Source organism: Oncorhynchus kisutch, linkage group LG9 (assembly GCF_002021735.2).
Source record: "Oncorhynchus kisutch isolate 150728-3 linkage group LG9, Okis_V2, whole genome shotgun sequence".
Lineage (NCBI taxonomy): Eukaryota > Metazoa > Chordata > Actinopteri > Salmoniformes > Salmonidae > Oncorhynchus > Oncorhynchus kisutch.
In genome coordinates, this window is record NC_034182.2 from 28408926 (window position 1) to 28426187 (window position 17262).

At 42.3% G+C, this 17262-nt stretch overlaps 1 protein-coding gene across 2 annotated transcripts in view; it reads right to left on the reverse strand.

The window, feature by feature from the left end:
- Nucleotides 1–17262, reverse strand: part of LOC109896499 (phospholipid-transporting ATPase ABCA1-like) — a 296174-nt gene that overhangs the window by 15752 nt on the left and 263160 nt on the right. For both annotated transcript variants that reach the window (XM_031832341.1, XM_031832340.1), the window contains 3 exons: nt 17037–17171; nt 12259–12362; nt 10833–10925 (listed from right to left, as the gene is read on the reverse strand). In XM_031832341.1, the coding sequence (XP_031688201.1) occupies nt 10833–10925; nt 12259–12362; nt 17037–17171 (332 nt within the window). The remainder of the gene's footprint in view (nt 1–10832; nt 10926–12258; nt 12363–17036; nt 17172–17262) is intronic.

The window sequence follows — 17262 nt, forward strand, 5'->3', positions numbered from 1 at the left end:
TACTATGGATATTGATACTTTTGTATCTGTTTCCTCCAGCATCTTCACAAGGTCCTTTGCTGTTGTTCTGGGATTGACTTGCACTTTTCGCACCAAAGTACATTAATCTCTAGGAGACAGAACGTATCTCCTTCCTGAGCGGTATGACGGCTGAGTGGTCCCATGGTGTTTATACTTGCATACTATTGTTTGTACAGATGAACGTGGTACCTTCAGGCATTTGGAAATTGCTCCCAATGATGAACCAGACTTGTCTACAATTTTTTTCTGAGGTCTTGGCTGATTTCTTTTCATTTTCCCATGATGTCAAGCAAAGAGGCACCGAGTTTAATATAGGCCTTGAAACACATCCGCAGGTACACCTCCAAATGATAAAATGATGTCAATTAGCCTATCAGAAGCTTCTAAAGCTTGACATAATTTTCTGGAATTTTCCAAGCTGTTTAAAGGCACAGTCAACTTAGTGTATGTGAACTTCTGACCCACTGGAATTGTGATACAGTGAATTATAAGTTAAATAATCTGTCTCTAAACAATTATTGGAAAAATTACTTGTGTCATGCACAAAGTAGACGTCCTAACCGACTAGCCAAAACTATAGTGTGTTAACAAGAAATTTGTGGAGTTGTTAAAAAACAAGTTCTAATGACTCCATCCTAAGTGTATGTAAACTTCCGACTTCAACTGTATACTGTATTTTATACCATCTATTGCATCTTGCCTATGCCGCACGGCCATCTTGCATCCATATATTTATATGGACATATTCTTATTCCATCCGCTTACATTGTGTGTATAAGGTAGTCGTTGTGAATTGGTTAGATTACATGTTAGATAGTACTGCACTGTCGGACTAGAAGCACAAGCATTTCTCTACACTCGCCTTAACATCTGCTAACCATGTGTATTTGACCAATAAAATTGGAATTGACATGGTGTACATGGTTTGGGAGGCATATTAGCTGTCGCGCAGTGAGAGGCTGCATGCTCTTGAAACAGTGGTTGATGTGTTGAGTGAAATAAGTGTTCTTATTCTAATCCCAGACATTTCTGTCATGCCGTGTGAAAGGAGAGTTTTGATGGTTTCCTCAAAAAAAGAGGTGAACGCCAGCCAGCCTTCTCCTCCTACTATATTTATTTTCCCTCTGCTAATATAAAGCATTGCTCCACTATAAAACCGGAGGAGCCAACCTGGCCGGATTGAAAAACGAGACAGAGAAAGCGGCATCCTTTTGCTATTCGCTATTCCCCCTGTTTCTGTTCCTGCCCATTTCGCAATGGGCCACTCTAAATCGAAACCAATGTTACATATTAGTATAAACAAGGTTAAATTAAGAATAGTCTGATGGGTAAAAATATGATCGCTTGAGAGATCAGCGTGTGCAGGAACAGAGCGCAAGCTTTATTTATTTTGAATCATAAATAGCCTATAGTCACATTATGCAGCCCATATATGTTTTGATTTCTCAGACATTTTGTTGTATCAGGTTTGTATCATTCACAACTAAAGATGGCAAATAACTCTTAATCTGCCGTACAAGACCTGTTTCAAATGACCACTTTTAAGTACAACATACTGTATGTTACAGCCTACTGTACTGTATGTTGTCTGACTAAGCGCCATACCATATGCTGTAAGCTAGTTAATTTAGAAGACAAGATATCCTTGTAAGTCCTGTGCCATTACTTTATATTATATGATTTTATAGTAAGAGCAATATAATTGAACTTAGCTGAATAAAATATAAAGGATATTTTTCCCAAGATAAAGCGAGAGCGCATAGAAGTGGTTACAGTTCCTTCAGAAAGTATTCATACTTCTTGACTTATTACACATTTTGTTGTGTTACAGCCTGAATTCAAAATGGATTAACATGATTTATTTCCTCACCCATCTACACACAATATCTCATAGTGACAAAGCGAAAACATGTTTTAAGAAGATTAAAGACAGAAATATAATTAATTTACATAAGTATTCACATCCCATAAGTCAATACATGTTAGAATCATGTTAGAATAGCGATTACAGCCGTGAGTCTTTCTGGATAGGTCTCTAATAAATTAAAGCTCTTTCAAATTGGTTGTTGATCATTGCTAGATAGCTATTTTCAAGTCTTGCCATCGATTTAAGTCAAAACTGTAACTAAGCCACTCAGGATCATTCAATGTCATATTTGTAAGCAACTCCAGTGTATATTTGGCCTTGTGCTTTAGGTTATAGTACTGTCTCCCATTGTCTGTTGGAAAGCAGGCTGAAACAGGCTTTCCTTTCGGATTTTGCATGTACTTAGCTCAATTCTGTTTATTTTTATCCCCCAAAACTCCCTAGTTCTTGCCTATGACAAGCATACCCATAACATGATGCAGCCATCACCATGCTTGAAAATATGAAGAGTGATACTCAGTGTTGTGTTGGATTTGCCCCAACATAACACTTTATATTGAGGACATAAAGATATTTTATTTTGCAGTTTTACTTTAGTGCCTTTAGTGTCTTACAGGATAGATGTTTTGGATTTTTTAAATTCTGTACATGCTTCTTTCATTTCACTCTATCATTTAGGATAGTATTGTGGAGTAACTACAATGTTGTAGATTCATCCTCAATTTTCTCCTATCTCAGCCATTGAGCAACTGAGTTAGGAAGAATGTCTGTATCTTTGTAGTGACTGTGTGACGACTTTCGCCGAAGTCGGTCCCTCTCCTTGTTCGGGCGCATTTGGCGGTCGACGTCACCAGCCTTCTAGTCATCGCTGATCCACTTTTAATTTTCCATTTGTTTTGTCTTTGTTTTACACACCTGGTTTGAAATCGCCAATTACATGTTCATTATTTAACCCTCTGTTTTCCCCATGGTTTTTGTGCGTGATTGTTTTTGTATTGTTCGGTCCGATTTTGTGGGCTTGGTATTTCAAATGTATTTTGATTTTGAGTAAAGTTAATAATACAGATAATTGTATGTGTGGGGTACAGAGATGAGGTTTTTAATTCATTAGTAAAAAATGTCAAGAAATATAATTCAACATGTAAAGTATGGGGTATTGTGTGTTGGCCAGTTAAACAAAATCTAAATTTAATCAATATAACATTCAGGCTGTAACACAACAAAATGTGGAAAAAGTCAAGGGGTGTGAATACTTTCTGAAGGCACTGTATTATGTTCTACTGAAATACATTTTCTTCATATCATAATATTTATTTACACCTGCCTAAGATAAACATTGGATTTATTGTGATGGTGTATATTAAATAGATTTCTTAGACTTTTTAAAATGCCAAATGTGTTTATGCTAATTAGCGGTCAATTACCGTGAGACCGGCAGTCATTTGCATGACAATTACCGGCTGACAAAATTTCATGACCGCCACAGCCTTATATCCGCTAATTACAATTTGGCATTTTGCTTGGCTTTGACGCTGTGTCTAGTGAGCACAAAATAAGACACTTTACCTTGTTATTTTGTCGTTAGTGCTCTATGACCCGTTGTTTTCTGCTTAATTAATCTCCTAATGTTATATTTACTTGTGGAAATGTCCATTGTGGGCTGTTAAGTGCTACATGCAAGGAAAGGCAGCAATCCCTTAATAGTAATTAGAGATATGGTGAGCAAGCCTCAGCCTCCACTATCTCAGGGGGCTGTGGGAGAGAGCTGTAAAGCTCGGTGGTGGTGAAAAGGCGAATGGTTCCCCCGGGTGGACAGGCGAGTCCTCCAATACAAAGATGGCTACTCGAGGTCGGAAGTGTTCGAAGTACCACACTAAGGCTATGTTTCAATGTTCGTACTAGCATACAACTTAGAATCCACGGCCAGCACATTGCTTCATTATAAGCTGTATGCTAGTGTAGATATTTTAACAGAGCCGCACAGTGCATATTTTAAAATGTCTGTCGACCCCTAGAGCCTTTCAATGCCAATACATCATTATACCAAATAACAAGCCATGGTCGTGTCTGAATATGCGATAATAGAACATTTTATAGAATGTGAAATGTTGAAAATTGAGGATGCTTTAAATGCCAGGATGTCATACTCATTTCAGCTTTTCATCTAGTAGAATTGGTTGCATGCTATTGAGGAAGAGAGTCATCTTTTCAGACAAAAGCTGATAATCAGCCGATAATGAAATAAGGCACTGTATCAAATTGAAATAATGACGGGAAACAACATTAGATTTTCAAATTAGGGTGAGTCTATTGTTGCTGCTTATATTTGTTTCGTATTGCATACCTGCATACCTTTTTACTAAACAGTACGTTCTAAATAGTATGTAGTACCTAGTATGTAGTTTTAGTAAGTAGTAGGCAATGTCCAATTCCCTGTGATTACAAAGTAGAGTGGACTTCCTTCCATAGTATTTTGAAACAGGCCATCAGTACAAAGTTTGAATGAACAAAAGGCTAAGTTAATAGAGATGCCAGTCTGAGCAGGAGTCTTCTGACATCTCACCCGTTTTGAGACTTAGCTCTCATCAAGCCTGCTTTCATCAAACCCGATCATCCAGTCAAGAGTCTGACAAAATCCCCTCCACTTAGTGATGGGCTTGGGCCAGACAGGAAGTCTGCCTGTCTGAAGCCGGTGAGGAGCAGCCGAGCTTCAGAAGTCCCGAGCTCAGCGAAGACGAAAACATTTAAACAATGCAATAATGGTCGGTTGCGTCGCGAGAAAGGGTTTCAGGCTTGCATGTGGAATCAAATGCTTCTTGTTAGCGGTGGTAAAAAAGTGGCTGATCAATTTTCTCTCTCTCTGGTACACTGTGGCTATAGGAAGAATGGTGGGCTATATTTTCATTTTCCCCATTTATACCCTTCTGTTCTCACCACAATAAGATAATCTCAACACTATAGAAAATGCTAGCATCTTCACTCGTCAATTGTTTGCCCAATCCCAAATGGACCACTTGTCCCTATATTCCCCTACAGGTTATGCACTTGTGGAGATCTGAGAAAATGAGGAAGGTATAAGTAACATTGAAATAACTATTTTGCTCACTGATATGCTAGGTGAATTTTTGCCATACTTATCTATTTCATTCAGATATCCACAAATACACAAGAGTGGGAGCTAGGGGTTGATTTGCGATTGGGTGCCTGCCTACCTGCCTGCCTGTCTGCCTGCCTGTCTGTCTAGTTGGCAGAGGTTTAAATCTCATCCAACAGTTCATTATTCATTCATTATTCAGACTCGGTCCCTACCGAGGGCTGTTACAAGTGAAGCTCCACAGCTTTTTACAGAGCCTCTATATCTAACTTCTCTGATTATCCTGGATCCGCTCTCCTCTCTCCTCACTTCTATCCCTTCTCTCCCTCTCTCCCCTCTCTCCGCTCCCCTCTCTACTCTCCCGACTCAGTTGGAGAGTCCCAAACCGTGTAATTTTAAACAAATAACATCCAGCTTCAGAAAGAGGGGCAGAGACCTGCTGGAGTGCTGTGTAGTGTGGAGCGAGGGAGAGTGTGAAAAGAGAGGGCAGAATAGAGGTAAAAGGTCACCAACTACAGCCATACTTGTGTCCGAAGGGGGGGGGGGGGGTCACACCAAGGGCCTGAGTTGCCGTGCTTTAATCGGGCAGGAAGTCCTTGAGGGGGTCACACACAGAGGTCGCCCATAGGGGTCATCATTGAAGCATCCTCGGCACAGAGAACCCACAGGCGATGGATATGCACACAGCACAGTCATGTTTAATTCAAAACGCACTGTTCACATGAGGTCTGGAATAGACACACATGCGCGCCCGCACACACACACATTCTGCATACATAAACCCGCATTCATGAACACACATGCTTTCTCTGGCCGTAGAGGATTTTAGATATCTGTCCGTGTGCAAACACTATTAATTACAGCTACGCGCTGATGCATTATAAACTGTGAGGGGTATTATTTTCCCATCCATCTCAGACACTGACAGTCAGTTAGATAGTGTACTACTTAGCTACAGTGCACCCGAGTCAATCCGCATAGAGAGCGAGAGCAGATTTATTAGACTTTTCAAAGCCAACATCCTTAGATTGATCCCAACTTTTAGACACTCTTATAAAACTCTCCTGCTGCGCACACCGAATTACCTTAATGCATTAAAGGCACTTTGCAGCTTTCTTTTATATTTTATTTCACTGCTTCCCTTTAAGTAAGGACAAACAAAAAAAAGTTGCAGCGAAATATAGCATCTGCTAGCCGCATAACCCCTCAATCTCCAGACAGATGAATGATGTAACTCACAGGAAAAGAAAAGGTTAGGGTCCCGTTTCCCGCGTCCTTCTCGCTTTCCCTGACAAGCTAATGGGGGAGATGTAGAAGCTCTTTCATTGCCCTGCACTTCATTTCAGTTTATTTAACACCTGGGATCCCTCTGGATTGTAAAACATGTATTTACTACCACTTATTCATCTCCCGGGTTCTCTTTTTGTGCTAGGCTTTCATAACCCCCCCCCCCCCCCCCCCCCCCCCTCAGACGAATGATTAATTTGAAATGCAACCTGGTCATGGATCAGGTTAAGGAACTCTTAAATGCAAAACAATCATGAGGCCTTGAAAAATTTCACCCTCTTAAAACGTTGTCTGTCCCCTATCTGCGTTAAGTGGGCTTTCTCTGATTTGAATGGGGCTATTTTGGCTAATTTGGGGACAGATTTATATACAGGGTTGGGTTGGTAAAACAATACGGCTGTTGGCCAGGCTGCTCCAATGAGAAGGTGGGAAGACAGGTCATCGGTGTGGCCTAAAGAGGGCAGCACAAACAAAGGCTTGAGCCGGTTGGATGAGGTTCCACCACCACCTGAGAGCAAGGGGGGTGGGGGGGAGATGGGGAGAGAGAAAGAGATGAGGAGAGAGATGAGAGGCAGCAGTGTGGAGTTGAGGAGAGGGAGACAGAGATGGAGAGAGAGACAGATGGAGGGGAGAGAGAGATGGGGAGAAAGAAAGAGATGAGGAGAGAGACGGAGAGAGAGATGGAAAGAGAGAGATGAGGGGGGAGAGAGAGAGAGACAGATGAGGAGGTAGAGAGAGCTGGGAAGAGAGAAAGAGATGGGAGGAGAGAGACAGAGAGAGAGATGGAAAGAGAGATCGGGGAGAGAGATGAGGGGAGAGAGAGAGAGAGACAGATGAGGAGGTAGAGAGAGCTGGGAAGAGAGAAAGAGATGGGAGGAGAGAGACAGAGAGAGAGATGGAAAGAGAGATGGGGGAGAGAGATGAGGGGAGAGAGAGAGAGACAGATGAGGAGGTAGAGAGAGCTGGGAAGAGAGAGAGATGGGGAGAAAGAAAGAGATGAGGAGAGAGACGGAGAGAGAGAGATGGAAAGAGAGATGAGGGGAGAGGGAGATGGGGGAGAGAGATGAGGGGAGAGAGAGAGAGACAGATGAGGAGGTAGAGAGAGCTGGGAAGAGAGAAAGAGATGGGAGGAGAGAGACAGAGAGAGAGATGGAAAGAGAGATGGGGGAGAGAGAGAGAGAGAGACAGATGAGGAGGTAGAGAGAGCTGGGAAGAGAGAAAGAGATGGGAGGAGAGAGACAGAGAAAGAGATGGAAAGAGAGATGGGGGAGAGAGATGAGGGGAGAGAGAGAGAGACAGATGAGGTAGAGAGAGCTGGGAAGAGAGAAAGAGATGGGAAGAGAGAGAGATGGGGAGAAAGAAAGAGATGAGGAGAGAGACGGAGAGAGAGATGCAAAGAGAGATGAGGGGAGAGAGAGAGATGGGGGAGAGAGATGAGGGGAGAGAGAGAGAAACAGATGAGGAGGTAGAGAGAGCTGGGAAGAGAGAAAGAGATGGGAGGAGAGAGACAGAGAGAGAGATGGAAAGAGAGATGGGGGGAGAGAGATGAGGGGAGAGAGAGAGAGAGAGACAGATGAGGAGGTAGAGAGAGCTGGGAAGAGAGAAAGAGATGGGAGGAGAGAGACAGAGAGAGAGATGGGGGGAGAGAGATGAGGGGAGAGAGAGAGACAGATGAGGAGGTAGAGAGAGCTGGGAAGAGAGAAAGAGATGGGAGGAGAGAGACAGAGAGAGAGATGGAAAGAGAGATGGGGGGAGAGAGATGAGGGGAGAGAGAGAGAGAGACAGATGAGGAGGTAGAGAGAGCTGGGAAGAGAGACAGAGAGGCAGCAGGAGGATAAATAAACATGGGTAATGTAGTGAGATGTTTGGAGGAGAGGAGGATCAGTGGGGGTGAGGTGGGCTAGCGTGTATTACACATTCGCTATAGGGGGTCAAAATGTGAGAGGCACCTGTGGCGAGATTCCACACTCTCTCTCAGCAATGGGAGAAGGAGAGGGTGGAGGAGAGAACAAGTCGCACTGCCCACCATGCAGGTCAGTCACTAATGCGACAGCAGTACACCACCTGCCTCGCCCCCCCGCCAGTGACACGCTGATGGAAGTTTCCACTCCAAATCTGCAACAGCTTGGGTATTAGGGAGACGTTGCGTACACACACACCTCCCTCGCCACATGGCGGGGAGCATTTACATAAACAAGCAGGAGAAAAGCATGCTTCCAATGTGAATAGATTACGTTGCATTGTGGTTTGCGCAGCTTGACTTTAAAAATGGTTGATCAAACACTCGCCCCCCGTCCCCCGTCCGTCCGTCTGTCCCGTTTCTCTGTCATTTCACAGGCGCACGTGGCAGGGGGAGAGAGTGGAAAGGAAAATAGAGACAGTCCTTAAAGGCCCAGTGTAGTCAACAACTCGATTTTCTTGTGCTTTATATATATATTTCCACACTGAGGTTCGAATAATGCTGTGAAATTGTGAAAATGATGATAAAGGCATTTTCGTATAAGAGCTGTTTGAAAAGACCACCTGAAATTTCAGCCTGTTTTTGGTGGAATGGAGTTTTGGTCTGCCTGGTGACATCACAGGCGGTAAATTAGTTACTAGACCAATAAGAGTTCCAAACCTCTCTGCCAATAAATGCTGTTTTTCAGTTTTCCCCTCCCCTCTCAGGCCACTACCTGACAGTCCAAGTAAAATTCTTGCTTGAGAATTTGCACTTTGCTGAGAAGCAATTTTGTATTTTTTTTTAGAGCAGTAAAGTTTTTACACAGAAATGATTTGATATGGAGATCAAAACGGCTGCATTGGACCTTTAATTGCCTTTTCAGTCATTAACGGCCCCACACCTCATGAAACATTAATTACACAAAAGGGATAGTGACGCTTATTAATTTAAAAGTATTCACTGTGTCCCAAGAACTGACCGATAGCAATTCACTACAAAAACTCTTGCGACCCACAATTACCAAACAAAACAAAAACATTTAAATGTACCTGTACCTGTAACGTTTACTTGTTCCCCCTAACTGCTTTAATCTGTGGAGTGAGTGATTACACAAGACTTAATCAGGGGTTAACCCTTTCAGCACCTCCCTCTTTCCACATCCCCTATCCATACAGTGTTGTTCATATTGAAGACGGTCTTGTTCTCCCTGAGGACAGGAAGTAATTGACAAAGAGGATCTGTTAATTACGGCTACAGCTGGGAGGGGCAGGTAAGCACATCACTCTCCTCCTCCCATCTCTCTCTTCCCTACTCTCTCCTTTTCTTTTTCTCTCTGCCCTCACTCACTCACTCACTCACTCACTCCACTCACTCCCCTCACTCCCCTCACTCACTCACTCCCCCCCCTCCCCCCCGACACACCCTCTCGCTCTCTCTCCTCTGATTTAACGGCCACGGAGATCATATGACATCAAACCTCTTGATGGGAAATACCCTTGACATCGTTGCTCAGACCTAACATACATTCTCTCCCCTCCCACCTCCCACTTTCCACTCCTCCCGCTCTGACTTGAATTTGTTTTCACTTCATCATGAAATAGGGGAAAAACCAACATGAGCTATTCACATAATAAGTAAAGCTTACTCTATAGAGTAGTACTACATTTCCTCTGTAATCAAAGACTGGAATCGCTAGCAGTGAAACGGCCACGTCAGTGTGCTATATTACAACAACAAAGACGTTACTTAAAACATCCAGCACGTTATTTTTGTTGTCATGGCACGTGTGATAGCACAGCAGATTATGTACTACAATTGCTTTCACCACGATGCTGCATGAGATGCTCATTTCCTCAAAACTAAACAATAGCAAATGCCTGGGGTGGCCAGTGGCCCTTTTTTCGCCTATCATGGATCACAGCTTTAAGGCAAGGCCAACTATCATGTCAAGAGAGGGCTAGGGTGGGTTGATCTATTATGGCAAGGCCACCTACATAAAATAGCATGGGGGATAGTTAGAGCATAATGTTCTTGAGAACTGCCGAGACAGAATCACCTCTGATGATGTATGAGTGTTAATAAATTCCCTTTATAAGTGTGCTGGTTTTCATAGAATAGAGACAAACCTTAGATGGTATCATGCCTTAGAGGTAGGTAAGTATCCTAGCAGTTAAATGTGTTTGGCCATTAACCGAAAGATCTCTGGTTCAAATCCCTGAGCCGACTATGTGAAGAATCTGTCGATGTGCCCTTGAGCAAGGCACTTAACCATAACCGCAGGATGTTTGGGGGAAAGGGGGGTGGGTTGCCCATGCTACAGCTATATCAGTCCGCTATATACAGTCCCAGTGCACTACTTTTGTGAGAATAAAAAAATACAAATTATGTATTCTATATATTTATGATTTATTTTTCAAGGGAGCTGCAGCACCCCTACTGTGGCTATGCACTTAACCCTAACTGATCCTGTAAATGCTAAATGTAATAGTGTTTTTGTATGTTACTCATTTTGCAGGTCTGGCGTATAGGTTGCTATACATTGCTTTCGGAATTTTACATTGAGAGCTGCATTAAAGCTGTGGCCTATGGCCTAGTGTTTAGTGACACTGTTGAGGCCTCACCTGCTCTTGAGATGCTGGATGCTGCCCAGACACTTGAACTGTCCATTCACCATGATGGCCATGCGTGTACACAGGGCCTCACACTCCTCCATGCTGTAAGAGACAGAGAGACAGAGAGAGCGAGAGAGAGACAGAGAAACAGAGAGACAGAGAGAGCGAGAGAGAGACAGAGAGAGGTTCAATTGTGTACTATAGGACTATAGAATTTTAAGTTTATGTGAAAAGGTGTTGACTCTATGCAAACATTAGTCAAAAGATTTGCAGACCTGAATCAAGAGTCAGTAGATAAGCATTTTTCGGGTTTTGTTGTCTACAATGTCCTCTCTGCACCCAGAGGGCTGACTAATGACCAATGTTCAAGCTCAGCCTTTTTCCTTATTTGAAGAAATAAAACAAGAAAAATTTGGTCCGTCTTTGAAATATGCCTGCCGCGTCCACATTTCGCCTGCACTGTGGTTAATACTGCAGACAATGGGTAACTTTTAGCTGAACAATTATTTTCCCCGGGATTCGCTTCACGCTGTTCGTTGAAAGGCCCGACGGAGTGGGCGTGAGACAAGGGAGGAGAACATCTGTACATTTTTGTATTATTTTATGTTTCTTTGAGTTTCAGCAGCCATTTTGGATGCAGACAGATTCATTTCTTGCTGAGGTGGAGGCTTTGTATTGCTTTGCTGAGGGATGGAGCAATTAGGATTATGACGATGTAAAACCTGCCGAATGCGCCACTCGACAAACTAAAGCACCTGGTTGGGATATGGACGATTGAACGCAACTGAGCCGTGTTCCCGCTATTGCTAATATAACAAATGTATTTTGTTTCTCAGAAAAACAACACAATATGGAGTGGTGTTAATGGATTCACAAGCTAAACTGTACAAAAGAGTTTTGCACCACCCGCACCACCCGCTTCCGACAGAAGTTAAGATTTGAAAACAATATTGCAGGTTGGAGAGAGAAAACATTGGAGTCACGAATAAACATGAAGTGAAGTAGTGAAGAAATATCCATCTCGTTGTTTGTACTTCGTGGATTTCTCAGTTTGAGTTACGGTGTGTCGTATTGGTTATTGCACCATTGTCTACTCCTCCTGGCCCATTCACTAATTGCGTATGAAGACAGTAAAGTCTAACTCTGAAAATCAGATCTAATAGCTTTAAAGGACCAACATCAACTTTCAAGGAATTTTATTTCCTCATGGTTTTTGAAGGACACAGCTCAGAAATGCCTTAATTAGTTTAGCATTGCTTTATTACCTTAGCATAATCCCAAAAACATATGTTGCAAGGACGTGAAGAAGTGTTGTATTGCTAATGTTTTCAACCTTGCGAACGAGAACCCAATAGTAAAACAGGAAAATGCCATTCAGAGCCACACGCACAAATCTCAAGTTAGAATTGGGCCTTACAACTGTAAGAATACGTACCTGTGTGATGTTAGGATGACCGAGCGTTCCTCTTTGATGACACTCAGGATACAGTCCCACAGGAAGCGTCTGGCTTTGGGGTCCATCCCTGTCGTTGGCTCGTCCTACAGTAATGGGAAAAGACGTTCCCTCAACATTTGACCTCCATTAAGTTCGATGTTATCCCATCTCTACTCCTATTCTCCCTTAAAATTCTCTCAATCTTACTTCATGTTCCACATCCGTAGACAAACATTCTAAGCTTAAAATGATTGTCCCAAAAAATAATATATTTTGGGGTATTTTATTCAATCTATCCTTTTCAAAGCCCCTAGAGTCGATTAACGCACTAAATGAAATCTAAGTTACATAATAAGAACATCTCCATTAAAATCTGTCCGATTAAGGTAGAGATACCGCATCGGCAGATGTAGCACTTCAGCATCTGCGGTGAAAGGTGGAAGAGCTAGAGCGGTGTTTGTCAGACCATGAGACATACCAAAAATCGGTCTTCTCACGAAAACATCTGTAGCATCCAAACGGTTTGACCTAACTATTAAGACAACTCTATGGAAAGGGGAGATTCTAACGAACACGATGATGCTCTACGACCCCCACAAGTGTCAGGGGATTTGTCGGTACCGTCGATGTGCCAACTTCTGTTTTGTAGCATATAAACCATTTGGGCCACAAACTAATGTGAGAGGGGAGATTCTCACGAACACGATGGTGCTCTACGACCCCCAGAAGTGTCCAAGGACTCATATGAAGTTAACCGGTACCAAGTATGAAGGTAGTTTTGGGCCTACCCCCAATTTGTTTTTCTATGTGTGAAAAATGTATACTGTATATACAGTTGAAGTCAGAAGTTTACATACACTTAACCTTGTTTTTCAACCACTCCACAAATTTCTTGTTAACAAACTATAGTTTTGGCAAGTCGGTTAGGACATCTACTTTGTGCATGACACAAGTAATTTTTCCAACAATTGTTTACAGACAGATTATTTCACTTATAATTCACTGTATCACAACTCCAGTGAGTCAGACGTTTACATACACTAAGTTAACTGTGCCTTTAAATAGCTTGGAATATTCCAGAAAATGATATAATGGCTTTAGAAGCTTCTGATCATTTGAGTCAATTGGAGGTGTACCTGTGGATGTATTTCAATGCCTACCTTCAAACTCAGTGCCTCTTTGCTCGACATCATGGGAAAATCAAAATAAATCAGCTAAGACCTCAGAAAAAAAAGTCTGGTTCATCCTTGGGAGCAATTTCCAATGCCTGAAGGTACCACGTTCATCTGTACAAATAATAGTACGCAAGTATAAACACCATGGGACCACTCAGCCGTCATACCGCTCAGGAAGGTGACCCGTTCTGTCTCCTAGAGATTAACTTACTTTGGTGCGAAAAGTGCAAATCAATCCCAGTACAACAGCAAAGGACCTTGTGAAGATGCTGGAGGAAACAGGTTCAGAAGTATCTATATCCACAATAAAACGAGTCCTATATCGACATAACCTAAAAGGCCGCTCAGTAAGGAAGAAGCCACTGTTCCAAAACCAACATAAAAAAGCCAGACTACAGTTTGCAACTGCACATGGGGACAAAGATCGTACTTTTTGGAGAAATATCCTCTGGTCTGATAAATGAAAAATAGAACTGTTTGCCAATAATGACCATTGTTATGTTTGGAGGAAAAAGGGGGATGCTTGCAAGCCAAAGAACACCATCCCAAACCGTGAAGCACGGGGGTTGCAGCATCATGTTGTGGGGGTGCTTTGCTGCATGAGGGACTGGTGCACTTCACAAAACAGATGGCATCATGAGTGAGGACAATTATGTGGATATATTGAAGCAACATCTCAAGACATCAGTTAGTTAAAGCTTGGTCGCAAATGGTTCTTCCAAATGGACAATGACCCCAAGCATACTTTCAAAGCTGTAGCAAAATGGCTTAAGGACAATAAAGTTAAGGTATTGGAGTGGCCATCACAAAGCCCTGACCTCAATCCTATAGAACATTTGTGGGCAGAACTGAAAAAGCGTGCGAACAAGGAGGCCTTCAAACCTAACTCAGTTACACCAGCTCTGTCAGGAGGAATGGGCCAAAATTCACATAACATATTGTGGGAAGCTTGTGGAAGACAACCCAAAATGTTTGACCTAAGTTAAACAGTTTGAAGGCAATGGTACCAAATACTAATTGAGTGTATGTAAACTTCTGACCCAGTGGGAATGTGATGGAAGTAATAAAAACTGAAATAAATCATTCTCTCCTCTATTATTCTGACATTTCACATTCTTAAAATAAAGTGGTGATCCTAACTGACCTAAGACAGGGATTTTATTACTAGGATTAATGTCAGGAATTGTGAAAAACTGAGTTTAAATGTATTTGGCTAAGGTGTATGTAAACCTATGACTTCAACTGTATATATATTTACTGAGCTTTCTTATTTCTCCAAGATATAGGACAAATTATTTTTCAATGCGTTTCTCTGGACTACAGGCAAAATGAAATACTTTATCAAATCATTTTGTAAATATTTTAGGGGCATACCTAAAGGGGAACAAAAATTCCAAATCAAATTGCCAAATGATCCATAGTATGACCATCTTAAAACAATTTCACATGTCAGGCTATCGATTGATTCGTCATGGAATGGTCAGGCTGTCAAAATTACAGATTGGGCCTTATACCCTCAAAATATGCCCTCAAAGGTCTCATATCCTTTTTTTGTCCCGAACGATGACATCACACAGCATTATCCTCCTGACACTACACTGATATGTCCCTTCCAGTTGGAAGAGGTCTACATTTAGACATAAAAGCGTAATGTTTTAAAGGCTTCTGCTGCCAACACTAACCAGTGGAATCAAAACAGTATAAAGAAGCTTTGGATTTGAGGAAGCTAAATGAGGAGAGCCGATGACATCAGGGACTTTTAGAGCAGGCCAAACAAATTCACAGGGGACTTCTCTCTGACAGACACAGACATAATCACACACACACGCCATGTAAATCCCCACAAACACATGCCCACACAGTCATGCAACACACACGCTTGCACTTGCTTGCACGCGCGCACACAGACACACGCTTGCACAGCACACACACACACACACACACACACATTCCCCATTCCATTTCTCTCTCCCCGGGCGTGTGTGTCCATGGACGATTAGAGAGAGACAGGACGCAGCCCATTGCCTGTGCTCCAACCCCTCTCCCTTCACCACCAGAATCCCCGAAATCCCACCAGGGATCTCCATCACCAAGCCGACTCTGTCGCTGTGCAAAGTTGCTTTCAGGCATCCGAGCAAGACTACCTACCACACAAATGGAAATTCACTCTAACACTATATTATCCCTCTGTCTCAAAGTTAGGAGACAGGCCCACCAAACAACTGCAAGTGAACTATCTGACTGAATGAACACTAGCATCGGCACAGTGTTATAATAGGGGATATTGTGTAGGTAGGCAGGCTATATGATGCAGAGTACATGCATATAACACTACACACACTACAGCTAGTGAGGGGATCAGAATGATTTCCTATGTATTGAATGACTAACTGACTGACTGACAGGTTGAATGAATTAATGAATGAGTTAATACTTCAGTCTAATAATAGTAAATGTTAATTCACCTCATCAGGCGTGTGTGTACAATATTTGAGAGATTCTATTTTCATGAAATCAGTAATGATTTGTCAGGTCTCCAAGTTGGTTCCTCCCATTGAGGCTATGCCATTATAAAACTTGTTCAACCCTCTCTATGCCATTTTCTTTCCGTGAGAAATCCCAGTATAAGGCTTTAATCCTGCAAACAGTGTTATGTTAGCTTTACATTTTAAAACGAGATCGGATGGACTCTGAAAAACTCATTTAAAACGTGACCGGATGGCGACCCGACTGGAATATAGCCCCCTTTTTCATCTACTAGTAATTGACATATAATCCTCAGGGAAATTCAATAAGCATTTGTAAGTTTGAGGCAGGATTTCTTTTTTTTTGTCATGCATGCATACCAATACAGCCTACATCCTTTAATTTGTTATATCTCCTCTTTGCTGTAAAATTAAAACAAAGTGGAATTCTAGTCTTGGCAAATTGGCAAAAGAAATATAGAGTTGAAAAGGTGATATTCTGCTCACACTGAACATTTAATCACTGCTTAAAATAAACTAATATACACTGCATGACCAAAAGCATGTGGACACCTGCTTGTCGAACATCTCATTCCAAAATCATAGGCATGAATATGGAGTTGGTGCTATAACAGCCTTTACTCCTCTGGGAAGTCTTTCCACTAGATGTTGGAACATTGCTGTGGGGACTTGCTTCCATTCAGCCACAAGAATATTAGTAAGGTTGGGCACTGATGTTTGGCGATTAGGCCTGGCTCACTGTTGGCCTTCCAATTCATCCCAAAGGTATTCAATTGGGTTGAGGTCAGGGCTCTGTGCAGGCCAGTCTAGTTCTTCCGCACCAATCTCGACAAACCATTTCTGTATGGACCTTGCTGTGTGCACAGGGAAATTGTCATGCTGAAACAGGAAAGGGCCTTCCCCAAACTGTTGCCACAAAGTTGTCAAGAATGTCATTTATGCTGTAATGTTAAGATTTCCCTTCACTGGAACTAAATAACCATGAAAAGCAACCCCAGACCATTATTCCTCCTCCATCAAACTCTATGCACTATACATTGGTAGGTGTTAATAACATTGTCATAAGGCAATAGCAAGGCTGTTTTTTGGCCTTTCAGCCAATCAGCTATCATTTTACCAGGAATACCACAGGAGGACAACCAATCAGAGCAATGGCAGTGGAGAGCTTGCGTTTGTTCCCTCCGCTGTAGGTACCGGCTGCCTTGTTGGAATATTTGACCAGGCCAAGCTTCTGGATGCCCCACTCTGCCACCTAATAACAACACAGAAACCATATAAATATAATTACAAATTATATATTTCTATGACAGTAACCCAATAATCCATGTTGGTGTGGGGTGTCT